The sequence below is a fragment of the Barbus barbus genome, assembly GCF_936440315.1.
Source record: "Barbus barbus genome assembly, chromosome: 20".
Lineage (NCBI taxonomy): Eukaryota > Metazoa > Chordata > Actinopteri > Cypriniformes > Cyprinidae > Barbus > Barbus barbus.
Window position 1 is genome coordinate 10,638,514 of NC_136748.1, and position 19,569 is coordinate 10,658,082.

The 19,569-nt window shown below is 38.6% G+C and overlaps 1 protein-coding gene across 1 annotated transcript in view; it reads right to left on the bottom strand.

Annotated features, from left to right (window-relative positions):
• Nucleotides 1-2,251: 2,251 nt before the first annotated feature.
• Nucleotides 2,252-19,569, bottom strand: part of LOC306886366 (uncharacterized protein) — a 52,046-nt gene continuing 34,728 nt past the window's right edge. Inside the window, exons 19-31 of the mRNA XM_079443400.1 lie at nucleotides 17,897-17,958; nucleotides 17,431-17,603; nucleotides 16,658-17,129; nucleotides 9,076-16,203; nucleotides 7,313-7,496; nucleotides 7,075-7,215; nucleotides 6,897-6,987; nucleotides 6,652-6,812; nucleotides 6,509-6,573; nucleotides 6,227-6,429; nucleotides 3,881-3,960; nucleotides 3,633-3,791; nucleotides 2,252-3,533 (exon numbers count right to left, since the gene is read on the bottom strand). Coding sequence (XP_079299526.1) covers nucleotides 3,432-3,533; nucleotides 3,633-3,791; nucleotides 3,881-3,960; nucleotides 6,227-6,429; nucleotides 6,509-6,573; nucleotides 6,652-6,812; nucleotides 6,897-6,987; nucleotides 7,075-7,215; nucleotides 7,313-7,496; nucleotides 9,076-16,203; nucleotides 16,658-17,129; nucleotides 17,431-17,603; nucleotides 17,897-17,958 — 9,021 coding nt within the window. The 3' untranslated portion in view covers nucleotides 2,252-3,431. The remainder of the gene's footprint in view (nucleotides 3,534-3,632; nucleotides 3,792-3,880; nucleotides 3,961-6,226; nucleotides 6,430-6,508; nucleotides 6,574-6,651; nucleotides 6,813-6,896; nucleotides 6,988-7,074; nucleotides 7,216-7,312; nucleotides 7,497-9,075; nucleotides 16,204-16,657; nucleotides 17,130-17,430; nucleotides 17,604-17,896; nucleotides 17,959-19,569) is intronic.

Consider the following 19,569-nt stretch of genomic DNA (forward strand, 5'->3'; position numbering starts at 1 on the left):
CCAAGCGCCCGACAATAACAAGGTGTTTGATGGGGGAGGGAAGAAAGAGCGTCTCCCTGCAGTATTCACAGGAGAGTTGATACCAGAGCGGCCTTGCCAAGCCGTTCTGTTTTGGGAAGCCGGAAAGAGATAAGATTGTTTTGTCTTTGATCAGATCCATAATTTCGGTTTTGTAAATAGTGCAGCGAGAGTCTCTTAAGAAGGACAAGACAGTACGAGAGAGCAAGCAGGGAAGTTCAGGATAGGGAGGGTAGAAAAATGCGACCGCCTTCGAACAGAGCCAAACGAGAATGACTTTCTTTCTGTCTATCTAACAATAAAACATTTATACCTCTATAAGTTTGTCATCATACTTCATCTAATTGGGAATTAACAATACAACAAACAACTGTATTCTCTTACATAGCATTAACACATTACGTAATGACTACAAATACATTATAGGCTACTATACATTACATTGATGAATAAATACATTTGGATAGATTGTGTCAAATTCATTCCACAGACAATCTTTCTGTATTTTCTGTTTTTAGAAATATTTTATTAATCCTTAAATTACTCAATTTGATTGCCTTTAATTGCTTATTTCACCCGTTTACCTTTTTTGGCCTTATTCAGCGTCATTGGCCTTTTTGAATAGGACAGTAGAGACAGACAGGACAGAAAGAGGGGGAATGGGATCAGTAAATGACTCCGGCAGGATTTGAACTTGAAGCCCAGACAGCCAACAGCTCTGATGTGATTATAAGACATCAGTCCTGTGATAAAGAATATAGAGACACCACAATTATTACATGTTTAGATTCATTTGAATGCTAAAATTTATACTTACCTGATCACTCACCTCACCTGTTTACCTTTTTTTTTTTTGGATAGGACATTAGAGATAGACCGGTAAATGCAGTAGCCCCTCACTGCAGAACAAAGATCCAGGGAGCGGGGTTGGATCTACATCTAGGGGGTGGAGATGGGTAGGTTTAGGGGTGGGGATGGGATGGGATGGGATGGGTAGGTTTATGGGTGGGGATGGGTGGGTTTAGGGATCAGGGGGTGAAGACGGGTAGGTTTAGGCAAATGTAAGGTGGGAGGAGTTGGATCTAGATCCAACCACACCCTCTGGATCTTGTGCTCTACAGTGAGGACCATCTCGGTAAATGGGGGAAAGAGGGGGATTGTGTTCGGGAAAAGACTCAGACCAGAATCGAACCTGATTCCCCGACAGCCAACAGATCTGACGTGATTCGGCCATCAGTCCTGTAGTAAAAATCAAACAGACACCACAATTAATACATATTTCTGTTCAACTGGAATGCTAAAATTATACTTACCTGATAACTCACCTCACCTGTTTACCATTTTTTAGGCTTGTTGTTTGGATAAGATTTAGGTTTTAACAGTAACACCAGATCACCACCAGTGGTCATCATTTGAAGCCACTAATGGCCTGAGAAAGCATCATCTTTTGGGTTTACTGCTTCGTTCAAGTAACCAAGTTATTCACGCTACTGTTCACAGTCAAGTACTTAAGATTAACAATCCAGACAAATCTGAACAATTTAACTTGCTTACACTGATAAATGTAGTTTAGGGATTTCATACCAGAAAATATCCTGTTGAGGTCAGTCTTCAAATCCACTTCTCAAATTAAAGTATTACAAATAGCCTATTTTCGGTGGGACAATTAGCCTACTGTCACTCACCTCAGAATCACCCAGAGTACAGTGTTTTAAATGTTTTATAGAACCTCAGTACAAAAATATTAAATGTTTTTGTACAAATATCAATATCATTCTGGACTGTTGAATGAAAGAAAGATCTTTTTGTATTCTATTGGTTTTCTTTTTATTTATTATACAATTAACAAAAGCAAAAAAAGGGCCTCTAACACTAGCTTGCTCTATTCTTTTTTCTAATCTGTCCGTTTTCTATTTATTATATTAATTGAAAAAAAAAAAAAAAAAACTGAGACTTGCACTTGCATATCATTGCTCTTTTGTTGATTTTGATTACTTCCATTGTCGCTTTCGATATATATTAATGCTATTAAAACTATCAATGCTTAATATTTTATATACAAAACATATTATATTACAGTTCATATGTTATTTACATAAAGTCATTTAAACATGTATGCTAAACACTTTCCCTAACAAATTAATTTGGTCCCCGATGTGGGCATGGCCTTGCACTTAAAACACCAAGTGAGATCCTTTTAAATACTAAAATTAAGACTGAAAACAAGAAACATATGAAAAAAGCCAAGTGTATTTAATAAAAATATGTTCTGGTTCATAAATTAAAAGTCATTAAGATTTTGGAAGCTCTTCCACAGAAACATAAAGAGAACATTTTAAAACATAAATGATAAATTATTTTACATTTAGATAGATTACATATTATAGAAGACATTTACAATAATAAATCAATGTGATGTAATTAAAAAAAAAGAAATATCCTTCATTTATACAGTATACTTTTTTGTTTCAGCGGCAACACCGTTTTACAGATCAGCTAAGTTACAAATAAAACCACTGGTCTTGTATCATTCTACAGTGCTTGAGCAAAGACCCTCTTGATCACTTTGTCAAAACGTAATGGCTTTAATGCAAATCCAAATATTTGTATAATATCTATACACTGTAGAAAGTGTAACAGTTTATGTTAAAAAGGATTAACTTTTGTTTGCATATCATTACACAGAAATTTAAAAGAATATTTTGCATGCACATTTAAAAAAAAAAAACAAATACTGAAAGTATCAATATCAACAATAGCACTGCAGTCAATAACAGTTATGACAGTCGATCTATCCCATTTCAGCCAATATAGAACTTGTCATAAATTGTATAAGCAGTTACACAGAAATTGCATGAAATTTGCACAAACAAAAATGAAAATGGCTGAAAAAAAGAAAGGAATTGGACACGTTTATGAAAGGTACTGTACTGCATATTACAGAATAAAGTTTAAAAAGTCTCTACAGCTGATGTCAAGTTCAAGTTTTACATACTAGTTATTTCTGATAGTAGCTTCAGACAATGCTATGCATTAAAAGAATACTGTAATGCAGTTGATTGTTTTATATGAATATCCTTCATTACAAATAACAGAGCTATGCATAGTTTAGTCTATATCAAATGATAATCAAGTGATAACTACATACATAAATAGAAATAGCTTTGGGATTTTACTTTGATCAATCAAAAAATCTTTTTACAATAATTAATACTTTGGCACATGGGGGCTAACATAACAATAACAACAATAAAGACTAAATAAAATAAAGGCAAGATAATGTGTTACACAATATAATCACCAGTGCTATGTGAAAAAGAATCAAGTAAAAAGCAAGAACGAGGTGCAAATCTTAGCAAAAACCTTCAGGGGTTTAGTGTAAGTGCTTGTTGCTACATGTGTAACCTGATTTGTCATAAAGAGAAGAAAGAATCGAGGTCTGCTATGACAGCTGCTTGCTTCCTAGACACTGTATTCAGCAGTCCAGGAGCCAAGGACGGGCTTCCCAAATCCACCTATTGGGGGAGACACAGGAAACAATGAGGAATTAGCAAATGCTAATTTGTTAAACTGATACACAATGAAAGAAAGTATACAAGGGCTAGGTATCTTACTTGTAACAAGTAGATGACAGTGACAAGCTCTCGACCGTTACGCTGGCTGGGTTGAAGGATCCAAGCGCTGGGTAGTATCTCACCACGAATAGTATCCATACTGGGACGTGGCAGTGTCTCCTCAAATACAGACCGCATGGCAAGCACCCACATATCATCCTAAAGAAAAGAGGACAGATCAAAATGAATGTATGATTAAGGCACGGTACTTCTGGATAAAGCTAATCACAGAAGAGTGTAAAGAACACCTGTTTAGATTCTGTACTGAGGCAGCAGAAATCCCGTGGCTGTTTAAGCTGGCAGTTGGATACGTCCGTCAAAAGATAGACTGATTGGAGAGAAAGACGAGACTTGGCAATACAATCAGTAAAGGTACATTTTGCTTTTGCCTGCATTTGAAGGTAAGTTATAATCATCTCACCTATTAAGCCTGCTATATACTGTACAATTTTTTGAATCCTTTAAGATAACGTAATTAATCCTTTAAGATAAAAAAGAGAGACAAGGCAGACTGTGCGACATGTACAGTGCTCAATAACTCTTCTCTTCTTGCATGCGTCGTGGTCTTCTCATGAATGGCGGCGGATGTAACGCAGAGTAGAAGAATTGTTGAATAAAGTCGTTATTTTTGTTTTCTTTGCACACAAAAAGTACTCTTGTAGCTTTGTAAAATTAAGGTTGAACCACTGATGTAACATGAACTATATTACTGATATCCTTACTACCTTTCTGGGCCTGGGAATATTTCCGTTACATTACTGTCTATGCAGGGTCAGAAAGCTCTCGGATTTCATCAAAAATATCTTAATTTGTGTTCTGAAGATAAGCAAAGGTCTTACAGGATCGGAACGAGATGAGGGTGAGTAATTAATGACAATTTTCATTATTGGGTGAACTATCCCTTTAAGACTTTCTGCTCCGATTTGTGATCTTCTTACACCGTGTCCTAACTACACGCGATGCCACAACACGCGATAAAAGGTATCTTTTCCATGTTAATCAGAGGTTTTGTCCTAACTAGCCGCAACGGCGACACACAAAATTTCTAATTTAGAACCGGTTTCTATTTCCACGACGTCGCGGCTGGAACAACAACATACAAACTATGTGACAGTAGATAATCTCAGATGATTTTGTGCTTTATTCAAAGTTAAACGTGTCTAATCTGAGTTTATATATCAAATTGCGTGACCTTATAGCCATACTGAAACCAACAACAGATAGTTTACCTCAGATCTTGAAAATAGTTTAAAGCAAAGTTAAAACTGTGGACTCACTGCGAACCAACAAGTATATTCTATGACAAAGATGCTATCAGTCACTCAGTATGTAAATTTAATGATGTTAAAATGATTTAATATTAGACTATAAGCGTATCCAACTAACACATTGGATGACGCATCGCGTGTAGTGTGGACAGCCAAACTGCATTTCGCTGGAATCCTGTCGCGTCACATGTAGTTTGGACACGTTAGGCCTTCATTTATGGAAAGGCCACTTAAGACTTGCAGAAACCACGTACTGGTTCTTCAGTGCACGCAAGCCTTAGGAGCAATCACATTGTAGCAGTGCGACCCCTAATTTCCAGATTCATCGCAAAGATCATTAATTGCCCGTCAGTGAACATGATGATCAACTAGATGACACTAGCTTTTTCGCGCTCAGTGAAATAAAATAAAATTGTGAGTTTTTGATCATCTAAACGAATTTCGGATGCGATGACGTGCTGGAATAAAACAACATCTTCCTATGGATGCTTCCACATAGGCCGCGAACATTCGCGTGCCGAAAATGCTAATGTTTTTTTTTTCGTCCATTATGACAAATCTTTTCAGTTTTGCAAAGCGAAAACACGGGCCGTCCGATAAGATTTGATCGTTACATCACTTGGCCAGAGCAACTGCTGTTACCCAAAAGGTCGACGCGGTCTAAAAGCTCAGAAGACTGTATTGAGCACGAGCGTAAAAACACCGAAGTAGAGGACTTTTTCCGCAAGAGAGTGAATGCTGAGTTATTGTTGGTATTTAAGAACAGACTATTCTCACATGTTCTTTATACAGAATAACATTTCTATTAATTCTCCACTGAATTATGTGATCTGAAGAGCACCGTCCATTTTCTTCTACGAGCGCGAGTGTTTATGAGTCAGAGCTCGTTTACTAGTCTAGACCTGTCAATCATGTAATCATATCTTTTGCCCTTCCATATATAAAAAAAGAGAAACTTTTTTCTACACATGAAATATGAAAGCAAATGGACCTATAATTATGAAGAAATATTTTCTGTATATGTTTTTATGCAGCTTATGGAATTTTTTTAACAATAAAGGATGTTTATGACACATGACAAGCAGGTATCGATCAGTCCATTATAAAATATACAAAGAGTGCAAGGGTGTGACGTCACATGAAAATGATCAATTAGCAGAAGGCGAACCATCCTTTTGTGCTCAGTTTGAAAGCAACATTCGTGGGCAATTCGCCTAGCTTTTTCACATCGCGCTCAGTGTGGAAAGGCCTTAAGACAACAGAAATCCCTTAAAATCCCAGAAATTTGTCTGATTGCAAAATCATATATTGTGCACTGAGCTTTACCTAGTTGTGTGCTTTCGTCCAGTGGTCGTGTCCAGGCAGATTTAATAGACTCGTGGTACAGGTGAGTCTTTGAGTGATCTCGAACTATAGACCATAGACTGGCCAAAGGTCTCTCCAGCTCTATTACTCCAAGAAACCCATGAGCTGAGGGTCTGGAAGTAGCCTTGTGAAAGACTTGAACCGCTCTCTCCACACCTTGATGCCTGGTGAGAAATGGAACGTGAGGACGGAATACTTCTAAGAGGTTTATACAGTACATGCAAAATATGCAAATTAGTGCACCTCCAACCAGAAGCTGCCTTCCCAGCCAGCAGATTCCTCGCATCACCACCAGAGGCCAAATATACCTAAAACAAACAAGCAAGTCCATGAAGCATTTGATATCGAAATGCTCTTGCATATTTTGAAACGTGAAAGTAGCATACTTCTGAAATAGCACTGGCAAGAGTACAGTCTGCGATATCCTGATATGAAGTTGATATAGATGAAGGATCGAAAGAGCGAGTGCGCTGTCGAGCACAGGAAGAAGATGGAGTGGAGGAGGACTCAGGCTCATATCCAGTGACACATGTCTCCAGGCTGACATCTGGAGAGAATAGGAGATCTGATTAATTAAGTGGATTCGAAGCATAGCCATTGGGTTTTCAATTGTTTATGAGTTATCGCTCACCCTGGACTGACAGCCATCTACGCTGAGCTTTTGAAGTCTGCAACGGGATCACCGGTCGAGTCCTTACTCTGAATTCTGAGACTCTGTTTACCTGAGCAATGAGGTGAAGAGCTTGAAAAATAGCATTTAAATTAAAATATCATGGAAGCACGTTAAACTTTTTAGTGTGGTTCCTTACCTGTATTAATGGTGAGGTAATGTCTTTCAGTATGGCAGCATTGCTGCTGTTGTACCCTGAAGTGGGCCCTGAGGAAAGACTCAGGTTCGAACCACTACATAAAGTACTGTTACTAATGCGTGTGCAAAACCGCAGGTCATCCTACATAAGACACAGGGAAAGGGAAAGAAATTATGAAACTATTTCAAAACAGCAAAGGTTGATCATTCTTAGGAGTTTTAAAAATGATGTCACTGACCTTCACTGCCTGTGAGAGAGCTTCCTGCTGTAGTCTTCTCTTCTCCTGTTCAGTCCTCTCACGGAGTCGGTCTCGTGCACGTACAATCTCTGCTCTTGCCTCTTCGCGTGCTCGACTGTAGTCACGCAATAGAAGCTCAATGTCAGATGGACATTGACCCTCCCTTCTTGGTGGATCAGGAACTCTGTGGAAGAGCATCCGGTTCAGTATGTAGAATTCTAGAATATTACAACCAAATTTTACTTCCAAATCACCAGCTGGTTTCGACAATCTCTTGTCTGAGCTGCTGCAAATATTCCGTGTCTGCTTGGCAGGTCTGAAACTCTTTGAGATTGCTCCTCATAATTTATAGGGATCCGATGCTTACTGGGACTGAGGCTCCAAGCCAGACGGCACATCTGGAGACGGGCTTCTCTGTCTTTTCTCAAACTTTCAATGCTCTTCCTGTGCCTGATGGCAGAATAGAATTCTATTTATAACAAGCTCTGAAAGTGCTTTCACTCTTGGTCCAATTGCTTGCTCTGAATGGTCCCCTACCCTGGCCCCAGTTTGTGCGTATTGTGTATACACTATATTTTTTGGGATCTAAACCACAGGTTTTATTGCTTGTTAATGACCATGTAGGAGGAGGCAGCAAAATCCATAGTGTTGCTCATCTCAGTTTTGTACTATGGCTTTTGAACATTTGGTTTCGTTTCTCATGCGTCAACACAGAAATGTGCTTGCGTCTATATGGTCAATTATATTGCAAATGTTTGTAAAGAATATAAATTCCTGTTGGAGGCATTCACATCATCCAAACGCACCAAATTCTGATGACAAACAAACCTGGGTACACATCAAAGTGCTAATGTGAAAGCACCCTAAATGTATTTCCAAAGAAAAAAACAACAACCTTTAAATGGGTCATGAACTGAGAAATCAAAATTCCCTTGATCTTTCGACATGTAAGAGGTCATTGTTCTATGAAAACTTCAGAACTCAAAACTTTCTCGTTAGTCCTTATATTGAAGCCAATCAGTCAAAATGACAGATTGTGGAATGTGCCAATTTATTATGTAATAGTGTGGCTAAACAGTGCCTCTGATAAAGAACATCAACGCCTGCTTCTACATTACTGCCTATTTAGCCCCGCCCACCAATTTACACCTGTAGTAGGTAAACGAGAAGAGCAGCAAATGTCTACACAGAAACAAAACGTTAAACTTTATTTGATGAACTTTATTTTTAATGAAGTGCCAGACCACATGAGTAAGAATTTGGTCCTTTGTTCACTTCATTTTACCGAGGATTCATTTACAAACAAGGCACAGATTGAAAATAAAAGTCCAACTATACTGGATCCAAAAGTAATGTTGCACAACACGTGTGAGGTCACTATTGCTTTGTCTATTATTACAGATTTTTTTATATGTACTAAGTATGCGTTTTTTAACCTAAATCACAGAAGCGTCCATCTATGAAGGATGTAGGCTGTCAAACATACACATCTGTTAGCCAATCATAGCAGTGGTCGTTTACTTCCAAGTTTACAATACGCCACGCCTATTCAAACAGAGCGTTCTGATGAGAGGCGTCAAAGCAGGACAGAAAACAACTTATTACTTCTAAATTATGTTTTTGATGTAAAAATCTTGATAACATTTTAAGTGGACCTCAGAGAACAGTACGAAATAAAAAACAAAAGGCAGTTCAGGACCCCTTTAAATATTGTACAAACTTTGTGATACTTCAAATAAAATGTCATCACAGGTTATACAGACCTGTTAAGGAGCTCCTGTTTCTTACAGGCTGAAGATGCCTCTTTAGAACCAGACTTGAGAATTTTAAGCAGAGTGTCTGTTTCCCCTTGGCCATAATGCAGCTTGGCCTCTGTGAGTTCAACAGTCAGCTGATGAGGGCTCAGATCCATATGTACAGAGGCTAAAACCCGCTCACGTTCTTTCCTCAGCTTCTCAATTTCTTGTGCTCTCCTGTCTGTTTTCTCTGATGGCTCTTGCCAGTAACTGGTGCTGAGCTTTGTGAAGTGCTGTCCAGTTGGTCTGTGAATTTTACTAAGTGTTAATGGTGGGTGCTGATTAATGCCAGACCAGTTAGTAAATTTGTTGTGTATGGGCAGATCATCAGGGATCCCCTGATGCTCTTTGATCGTGTTGGTTTCTGCCAGAGGATTGATGCTGACCAGAACATCTGTGTTGCACTCGCTTGGCACCAGAGACATCACGTCATCTTCCCGCTGTTGTACAGTACTTTGTTTTGAATGATCCCAACTCTTTATTATATACCCAGAAGATCTGTGACTCAAATGACTGTTCACAGTTGACAAATGAGGTCTTTCTAGGTTTTCCATTTTAGATTGTCTGACGTTATCTGAGGAGGATGCAAGTTGGACACCAATGGTACTGCTTGGAGGGGAGAGGGACATGTTTTGTGGCTGAGATGGGGAACGGTTAATAGTGGGTATACTTATTACCCTGTCTTCAACTTCATGAGAATATTCATTCCTCTCATTTTTCATGCATTTTCTGCGGGGACAGATGCTATTTGAGAAGTAATCAGATCCACCTAGATTTGGACAACTAAGGTCACTCAGGTTTTCATAGGTCACAGATGACACTGATGTAGATGCTGTTCTAGCATTTTTACTGTGAAGGATACAAAGGTTCTCCTGATCTAGTACCTTATTCTCATGGTTGGACATTTTATGACCTTTCAATGGCACATTGTATACATTTGAGCACTGATTCTCTTGTCCCTCAGTTTTATGGTTCGTTGAAGCCTGGGTTGTTTTTACTTGTCTTTGCTGGGTGTATCTTGCAGCCTTCACTGTAAGGATAGGGGAGCATGCACGATCCATAAGCATAATTTGTTTATTAAAGCAGTTCCTTAGGTCTGCATTTCTGTGACAAGTCTGCTTCTCCTCTTGCTTCATATGCAAGCGTTTTGCTCCAAGGTAGCTATATGAAGACTTCTTACAGGAATTATCTACTGTGTTACCTTCAAATGCTTCCAAAGTGGGAGCATCCTGATTTGGCACAACAGTCTCTAATGAAAGAACCTTTTGGGGAGGAATCTGAAAATGACTCTCAGTTACCTTTGAACTTTTGGGATGTAAATCAGGCAGGCTTTTAATCCTTTCATAGGCCTGTTCACTTTCACATTTATTCTTCAAGATCTTGGCATCACCATCAAGCTGGGACACATTACAAATATCTGAGCCAATAACTTTAAGAATAACATTTACTTCATGGGCTGTAGCATTTGTTGACCTTGGAGCGTTCTCTGTCTGGACCCCAATGTCCAGTGAAATTTGTGTACAACAGTCCCTCTTGTAGTTACTGCCAGATGAAACCTGGAAATAGTGTTTAGGCTGGTCATATTTTGCTGGCTTTTCCCCTGTTCGCATACACTGTATGTTCCCCAGAAGATCAGAGGTGTTGTGTATCAGGTCAGAGAGATGTTCAGACATGTTCTGCAGACTTGTCCATGTGGTTGGGGCACCATTCCCTGGTTTGGACACTGGTGTCTGGGTGTTGCTTCTTCTGTGACGGCTCTTTCTTTTAAGGTCCTTATTAACTTCAATGGTTTGTGTGCCTTGATCACACCTGCTTGTACTTGGATGTTCCTGAGATTCATACTCAGAGGAGTAGACCAGCACTATTTCGTCAACTTGACCAGAACTCTGGCGTAAATCTTCTGAGGCACCATTGTAAGAGTCACATTTCAGAGCTGTTAGGGTCTGCTTATTTGAACTGTTAGAGGAATAAGAAGCTGCCTTAAGCAGAGGTTCAGAAGAAATTTGATCTCTAGAATATTCATTACTACTCAGTGTGCTAGAGAGGCCTTTATGATTTACATAAGTGCTCAAATGGGAACTGAAAGGGGAGTCCTGAATATTTAGGTCATTGTCTACACTACAGCACCTCGTCATATTCTTGTTGGAACTATTGAGTGGAGAGTGTATGCAGGATAAATTGGCAGCACTTCCAAAGGCCTGCTTTTTGTGGACTGTTGTGTTAACTGCCACAGTAGTTCTTGACTGAATAAATGGGTTAATATCACTTGAAGAAAAATGCATTGCAGAATCTCTTGTCTGTGGGACAGTCTCCTTAAATGGCTGAGCATGGTCTTCCACACAAAATGAAATATCCTCAGACGAAGCATTCTTCCTTAAAGTAATGTATTTATCACCCTTTGATTCCGTCATCTCTATCTTTCGCATTTCTTGAGTAGAACCATGATCTTGTTGACATGCAATTGTCTCAATCTCAGCTTCGCTACGTATGGTAAGAATCTCTCTAGGCTGCCTGGTGTATCTCTGTCCTGATTGTGCTTCTAATAATCTTGGACTAATTGCTGAAGGTGAAGGAATGCTTTGTTCATCAAGTAGAGAACTTTTGTATTTGCCAAGAGCATTTTGACTGGTAGGAAGCAGGTTTGCTTGAGAAGCAGGTTTGGTACGAGACACATGACTTTTAGATGTGGTACTTTCATCCAAAGATAAATCGGGTGCAGAATCAGTAGATGAACTTGGAGGTGTAATAAAGTGGGCCTTTCTGTATCGCTTTTGTTTTCCTTTCTGTCTGTCATCATTACCATTGCCAACAAAATGTTTTGTAGCCTTCGCTGATGTAACATGTTCTGCTCTGTCTGTAGATTTACATGTGTTATTATAATATTCCTTTGTGTTTTGACTGCAGTGAGTTTGTTTTGCATTTTGATATACCTCAACAGATTTACCAGGCTCTCTTTTTTGCATACAAGTTGACTGGTGATTTTTAGGCATATTTGGCACTTGATTTTTCAGTTGTTGCTTATCACAACTTTGCATTCCTTTGATGCTGCCATCATTATACTGAGACGTAACCACCATTTCCATTTGATTACTTGTGTTGATTGACTGATTCTCTGATTGTGAATCCTTGTCGATTTTTCCAGTATCACAGGTTTTAAGCAAATTGTTCATTTGTATTCTTTGTGGTGCCTGGTTTAAATCTGAAATGGTGGCATCTTTTCTTAAATCTTCAGAGTAACCGTTGAGTATGTGCTCCACATGTCTTTCTTTGTCTTTATCACAATTACTACTGATAGTGGCAGTTTCCAAGAAATGTTTAGTACAAGTTTTATCTTGGCTGACACAAGCATTATGTTTTCCAAGATTTCCTGGACCAAATTCATAAAATGCAAGATTGCTTAAAGGCCGGGCTTCAGGAGTTGGGTAATTGCCATCCACTGTTGAGTGGTAATCTTCCATACTTGATAGTATAGAGTTATTTGAACATGTCTTTTTATTTTGTGCCTCCATGGTTTTCTGAAAAGTATCAGCCACATATTCGGAGTGTATACCTGGGACAGTATGTTTCACTGTTGCTTCAGAGGACAATGACACCTGAGGAATTTTGCATTTACTGGATTTTACTGGAGTTGAGACCTTCATAAGACGGTTTTCACTTGGTGAGCACAAAGTTTCATTCAAAAGTCTTGAATGTCCATGGGATAGTGGTTTATCATCACAATTGTGCATTTCCTTAGAGGTCAGTGCACTTTCGTTTAGTTTTGTTTTGTTGTCAACTATCTGCGCATTCTGGTGCAAGTACTGATTTACTTTCTGAACTTTCTCCAACCCATTTGTCAGCTTAAGAGATAAAGTATCTTGTGCATAAATGCAGGAAAGCAGTGGTTTTAATACTGTGACTCTACCACCCTCTAAAACCCCTTCACTGATGCCATCTTTCCTTTGAACAGTGTTTGAAGCATCAACATAATCCTTTCTCAGTTGGGTGCAGACAATAATATTCTCTCTTGATGTATTCACATCAATCATAGTTTCTTTGACACACGACAACACTGATTCACTGGTTTTTAGTTCATCTGTGCTCTGTTCCTCTATAGTGCAGTATAGTACTGATTCCATGTTATCATTGACATGTCCACATTTTGGACCTTCTTGTTCAACTTTCTTCTCTTTCATCCTTATAATATGCCCACTGGAGTTCAAGACTCTGTGATCCTTCGAAGTCAAAGAATGTCTTGGTTCGGTTTGTGCATTGCCGTTATTCAAGTGCAAAGTAGAGTTGTCTTTATGAATCTCTGATTTTGACATACACGAGAAAGTCTGGGAACTATTACTCTGACCATGTCCAGCCTGAGTACTTTCGTAATTAAATTCATTTTTGTTTGTTTTGGACTTCAAATTATCCAGTTTAGCTGAAGAAGTATTTTCTTTCTTTGTGTTTGGCTCTTGATCATCACTGTAGTCTTCTCTTAGAGACATCATAAAATGTTCTTTCACCACCTCTGATATTTTATCATTAATTGCCGAGTCGCTCATCTGAAAATATCTGTTATTGGCCTTTCTCTCCACAAACTGGCCTGCATCTTTTCTATCCTCTTTAATGTTGTCAATAATGTTTTTAATCTCTGGACTCCTAGAGGATTTCAGGCTAGTACAATTTGTTTGTGTCAGCCCACTATCGCATACACTACTGTCATTTCTAAAAGTATTAACGTGATCTTTGCTCATTAAAGTCTTGTGGTCATCCCTAGCTAATGGTGCATTTTTCATTTGTTTGCCTTCTAGCTCTTGATCAGAGTTTTCCATCATATCAGGTGTTAGCCAGTTTTCCAAAAGAGATATCTTTTTTACATATTCTGCACTGGTAGTTGAACAAGCAGACGACTGTTCCTGAACTATATTTAAAAGTGCAGTCTCAGTGTGTGAAACATATTCATCACTTTTCTTTGGAAGCTTCACATTTCCTACAAAGCCTGCACAAGGGTCTTTCATTTTGCATGCTCCAGTGACTGGCTCATTCCCCAACTGTACACCAAAGTGTTCGCCATCTTTGCCAAATCTATTAACTTCTCTACCATGCTTGACTGATTGTTCGATTGTCAATGCATAATCTTTGGTATCTGTTGTACAAACCATTTCTGTGCAGTGTTTTGTATAGAAGTACTTTTCTTCATGGCATTTTTCAATGGTTTTGCCATTGGCAGTGCTTGCATTGTTGTGTGATTCATTTAGAATCTGTGCTGCTTTAGTATTTTTAACTTCTGGATCTCCTGCATTGTCACATCTTGAAACCTGATAACCTGATGTCAGGTTTAAGTTTGACTTCAGAGAACAATCCTCAGGGTACACTGGGGATGATGATGGCTGCTCTCTAACATGTAAATCTTCCCTACTAGAATTAACTGAGAAGCAAGTGGTGCTTATTGAGATCTCACCATCTTTGGAACAAGAGTTGATCAGCAATGTTTCAGTCACAGTGGGATTCAGTGGTTCATATTCAGTGGTTGGGGTATTTGGGTCTGCTACCCCATCTGAAGAGTCTGTAGAGTCGCAGACTGTGTGAGTTGTACATGGTCCTGCATTGGTAGTCAGTTCCTTCATATAGATCTCCTGCCCTGGGATAAAACCGAGATCACTCTCTAACAACAGGGTTTTTTCAAAGGATGTGCCGTTTTGTTCTTCAAGTGTTGTATTTCCGTCCTGAGTGGAGTCAGAACGAGGTGAGCTCTGGCTTTCTGAGGCATTCATGTTGTCTGATAGATCTAGACTTGTAGAGCTTTGGCATCTACTGCTCTCTATTAGTGTGTGTGGATCCTGTTTGATCAAGTGTCCAGAAGCCCTGATGATTATGGGACTGTCTGCTGCATCAGTAGATGACCAAGCATCAGTAAGAGCAAGTGGATTCTCTGTTTCTCTCATACTTGCACCACTACAAGGTCTTGATTCAGATGCTAGACAAGAGATGTGTGAAGGCTCTCTAGCCATGCCTTGGCCATTCTCCGTTTTCAACTTCTGAGTACCATTAAGGCTCCAGAAAACCTCTGCAGGTACATCTTTGGATATTCTCATTTGCTCTTTATTGCCAATTGCCTGAGGGCTGCATGAAGCCAGTATTGTAGGGGTGGTTAAGTGGCTTGGAACTTTTTTAAACCTCAGCATTGGTCTGGCAGTCACATGCTTCCCACTGCTCTCCATAACAAGAGAATCCTTCCCACTGCTCTCCATAACAAGAGAATCTTGAGACATCTGACTGTCTTCACTCTCAGCGTCACTGGAATCACATTCCTCCTGCTTAAGTTGTGAATCCAATGAGAAGATACTATCACAGTCTGAAGATCTGTTTGGATCCTCCCAACCACCATGTTCCACCCATCCAGCTGTTTCTTTTTGCAGTGCAACCCATTGGTTGGTACTCGTTAGAACTTCTGCACTATGCCAGTGTCTCTGTTGTTTATGTTTTAGTGAGTTAAGCTGCACCAAACTTTCATAAGACATTGTCGGCTTGATAGGGCACTTTTCCTGTTTTTGCTCAAAGTCTTTCACAGTCTTGTTTTTGTTCGATTTGTCATTAAGTTGACTTATTTTGTTCACAGATTTAACACTTCTATGTCCCCGTGAGCCTGATGGTGGCTTGCGGAAAACTTTTGTCAAAGCACTTCTGATCCCAGAGCCAACGGAGTGGGAAAAAACCTTGCGAATGGTCTCTAAACCTTTATTTCCACCTTGAGACAGAGTCTTTGTTCCCTTCACAGAACTTTTCTGTTTTATTATTGGTAATACTTTTCTAGTGGCTTTGGTGTTTGAATCCAGACAATTCTTGTCTTGGTCACTTGTGCTTTTCTTGACAATCAACCTTGAGGAGGCGGTTTTTAATTTTGTAGCTTCAGTTGAACTTGCAACTTTTAAGGGCCTTTTGATGCTGTCAGAAAAACTGGCCAAACTTGAGGATCCCTGGTCATATCTTGAGGGCATTGTATTTGAACGTCTTCTAATCTTTTGATTTCTGAGACATTCATCAGATTCCCATTTAGTGGCACAAGCAAAACCAGATAGAGATGCTGTAAACTCAGAAGATCTATTCCTTTTGAGGAACTGGCTGTTTGGAGAAAAAAAAAGAAAAAAAGAAATATATATATATATATTTAAAAGTAAAAATACAATCCACTGTTCTTGGCGTTATTGAAATAATCGTTTTAAATAATGTAATCTAAACATGAATAACACCTTGTTCGGTATGATTTACTACTTCATTCTTTAGACCAGGGAAACTCCAAAACATGTACAGTGGTTCTCATTCACTTACAATTGCATTGTTTTATTTATTTTTGCATGCAAAGGAGAACTTTTCGCAAAAAATTTCTGCCTAACTCTTGCGTTTTTTTCTTAACATTGCTCTGATATTAATAAATCAAAATGATTATAAATGAGTGATCACATGCAAAAGGTTAGCAATTTGCATTAAACACACATACATCATCTCCATTTAAGGGCTTTCTGCACAACCCTTCCTTTAGAGCCTTTCGTCACTCTCAGCAAATGATTATACCCACCTGAAAATGGGAGTGTGCTGGGGGTACAGTCGGGACAGCAGATCAGCAGAAAATGAATGCCTTCGTAAAGTCATTGAACGTCCCCTGGATTTTGAGAGGTACCCCAGATCTGGAGATGAGGCTTCATCGCCCCCTTCAAGAAGCTCTTTTTCTAGCCGCTGCAGCTCTCGCTTCGCCTCCAATAGATGGCGCTTTCGTGCAATCTTCTCCAGTTGGTAATGTAACCTTTTGCGACGCACACGGTTCTCAGCTCTGCGCAATGCATGGTGCTTCAGCAGTTCCTCCTGCACCACTCTTTTCCTGTCACCCATTAACTGTGATAGTGGGACTCTTTCAGCACTGCCTTGCTCCTCAGTCATCTGACATGATAATCCACTATGAAGTATGAGATCTGTCTGAACACCTGACTCCAATGTGCCCTTTTCCCTCTTGGCTACAAGCCGTTGCTTTTCTTGCAAGATCCACTGCTTGACTTTAGATGCAAAAGAAACCAGAGTTTAGAGGAAGGCAAGGCAAGGCTTTATATTTGAAATTTGGACAATTTCTTGTTGTCAGGTATTCAATATATATTCATTTGTTTTAAGCTTTGTTTAAAACTGTATATGTGCTGTCAAAATAAACATATCTCAGCACAAAGTGTGTAAAATATAACCAATGTCTTAATCCATTTCTTAAAAGCCTACATTTTAGGAGAAATAAAGTTACTTACTGAAGAGCATTTTATACAATTTAAACCTTTCTGAATGCTAAACATGCATTTGAATACAACTCACTCTCAGTATGCTGCTGCCGGAGACATGCTTGCTCTCTTTCCAGATCTCTCTCTGCTCTTTTCTGCTCCATCTGAATCTCCTCTCGTAGACACTCTATGTACCACTGCTGTTCCTCTAGTCGCTGTCTGGGAGCCGTCCCATTGCCGTTCTCATGACAACTTCCTCCTGCAACCCTGAGCACACAACAAACTCATTGATGCACCAGCCAACCAGATATATGGCCACTAGTTCTGAAAAATTAGAAACAATAGATTTAAAGAAAGTTACAATAACACAGCAAAGAAACTAGTTTACTTCCATCCCTTTTTTCTTTTGTTGTCTGCATACTCACTATAGTAACCAAGCAACACCACATAAACAACAGTTTCTCCAGAGGGCTCATTACCAGTTCAACATTTAGAAACACCATGAACTTGTACAATATATCTATGGTTCAAAAATGCTCTTGAATGAACAAAACATCTACCTTATGTCAGAACTGGATGAGTTTAGCTCTGTAGAGTTGTAGACCAGACCTCCATCACTGGTCTGCATGGACAAAAAAAATAAAATTATATATATAGTATATGCATTATTTAGTCACAAAATGTCTTTACGACCACATCAAACGGGAGATGTATCAGACGCACGCTTAACTTTGCCTCGGTGCCCAAGCGCGAGTCAAACGAGCGTGGAAACGGAACTCTTCAACTGTATGCACAAATGTGCAGGCATGCGCTACAGCCTGTATCATTTCATATCAAGCGTGTGAAAGAAACAACGTGCATGCGTCAATGTCGTGGTAAGTTAAGTCATGAAGTTACCAAAAAGGTGATTAAAGCTTCCTTAAAACTGTGCATGCATGTAATATGTTATATATGAATCCCATTTAAGAACATGTCTCTGAAATGGTTTTCCAAACTGTCCTGAAGCAGCCCAGCACTGTCTCCCTCATCTAACACACCCGATTCAACTAGTCAGTTCATTAGTAGAGACTTTAAGACCTGAAATGGGTCAGAAAAGTAAAGAGAGTTGAGAGAAAATAAGATGTGTGTCAGATCTGTGTCATGTTCAGCAGCGGCAGCTCTTAAAGAAATAGCACCCCAAAATAACCTAATAACCAGCTGCTGTGATGTCTGTTCATCAAGAATAAAAAAAAGAGGAAATCAATAACTTTTATAGCTTTAAGGATCTATCTATATATAATTTAGAATTTAGTGTTTGAGAACTTTATTCAATTTCTGTATATTTCCTACTTGCTGAAGGGCACAGGTAAAAATGACATTTATTAAAATGGGTTTAGGTGAAGATTGTTTAAAGTTCACTTAAATTAGTTATTTTATTAAAGTCTAATAAATGTTCAAATTGATAGCTCTCAATTATACTGTAATGTTGAATGGCTATAGTAAATGTTTAAATATTAGAGGAACAATTTTACAGAGGCATCAGTAGTATTGGTATCAGGGATACGGTCCTTCAGTCATAAAAAAAAGATGCCATTAATCAAATATTAAAAATATACTGTATTTATGTTATTTCTACATTAATTTAAAGATTGAATGTGAAATTATTGCAATATAAAAGTATATTTAAAAAGTATAATGTTAGGTGGGATTAATCGCGATTAATTTCAGAAAAAAACATGATTAATTAATTTTTTTAATCGATTGACAGCACTAATATATATAAATAAATAGGGCTGTCAATCGATTAAAATATTTAATCGTGATTAATCGCATGATTGTTATGAGTTAAGTCGCGATTAATCACAACTTAAATCGCACATTTTTATCTGTTCTAAATGCACCATAAATTAATACTTTTCATGTTTTTAATACTCTAATCAACATGGGCAATGGCAAATATGGATGCTTTATGCAATATATGTTTATTATTAGTGAAACCATACTCAGAGTATGAAGACTAGACATGTTTCAAAGGTCATAGATGTTTTTCAAAGAACTTGCTCATGTCTATTAGACACATGAAACAAGAAATACCAGGTTCCCATTACTTCTCTTTCTTTGCACTGAGCAATTTACTTACACAAACCTGTTTACATTTTCGCAGGGACAGGACAGCTCACTTGGGTCAAAATGCAAAATGTACATTTATTATTTATTATTACATTTGTTTGCCTCTCTGTGCCCACATAAGCCT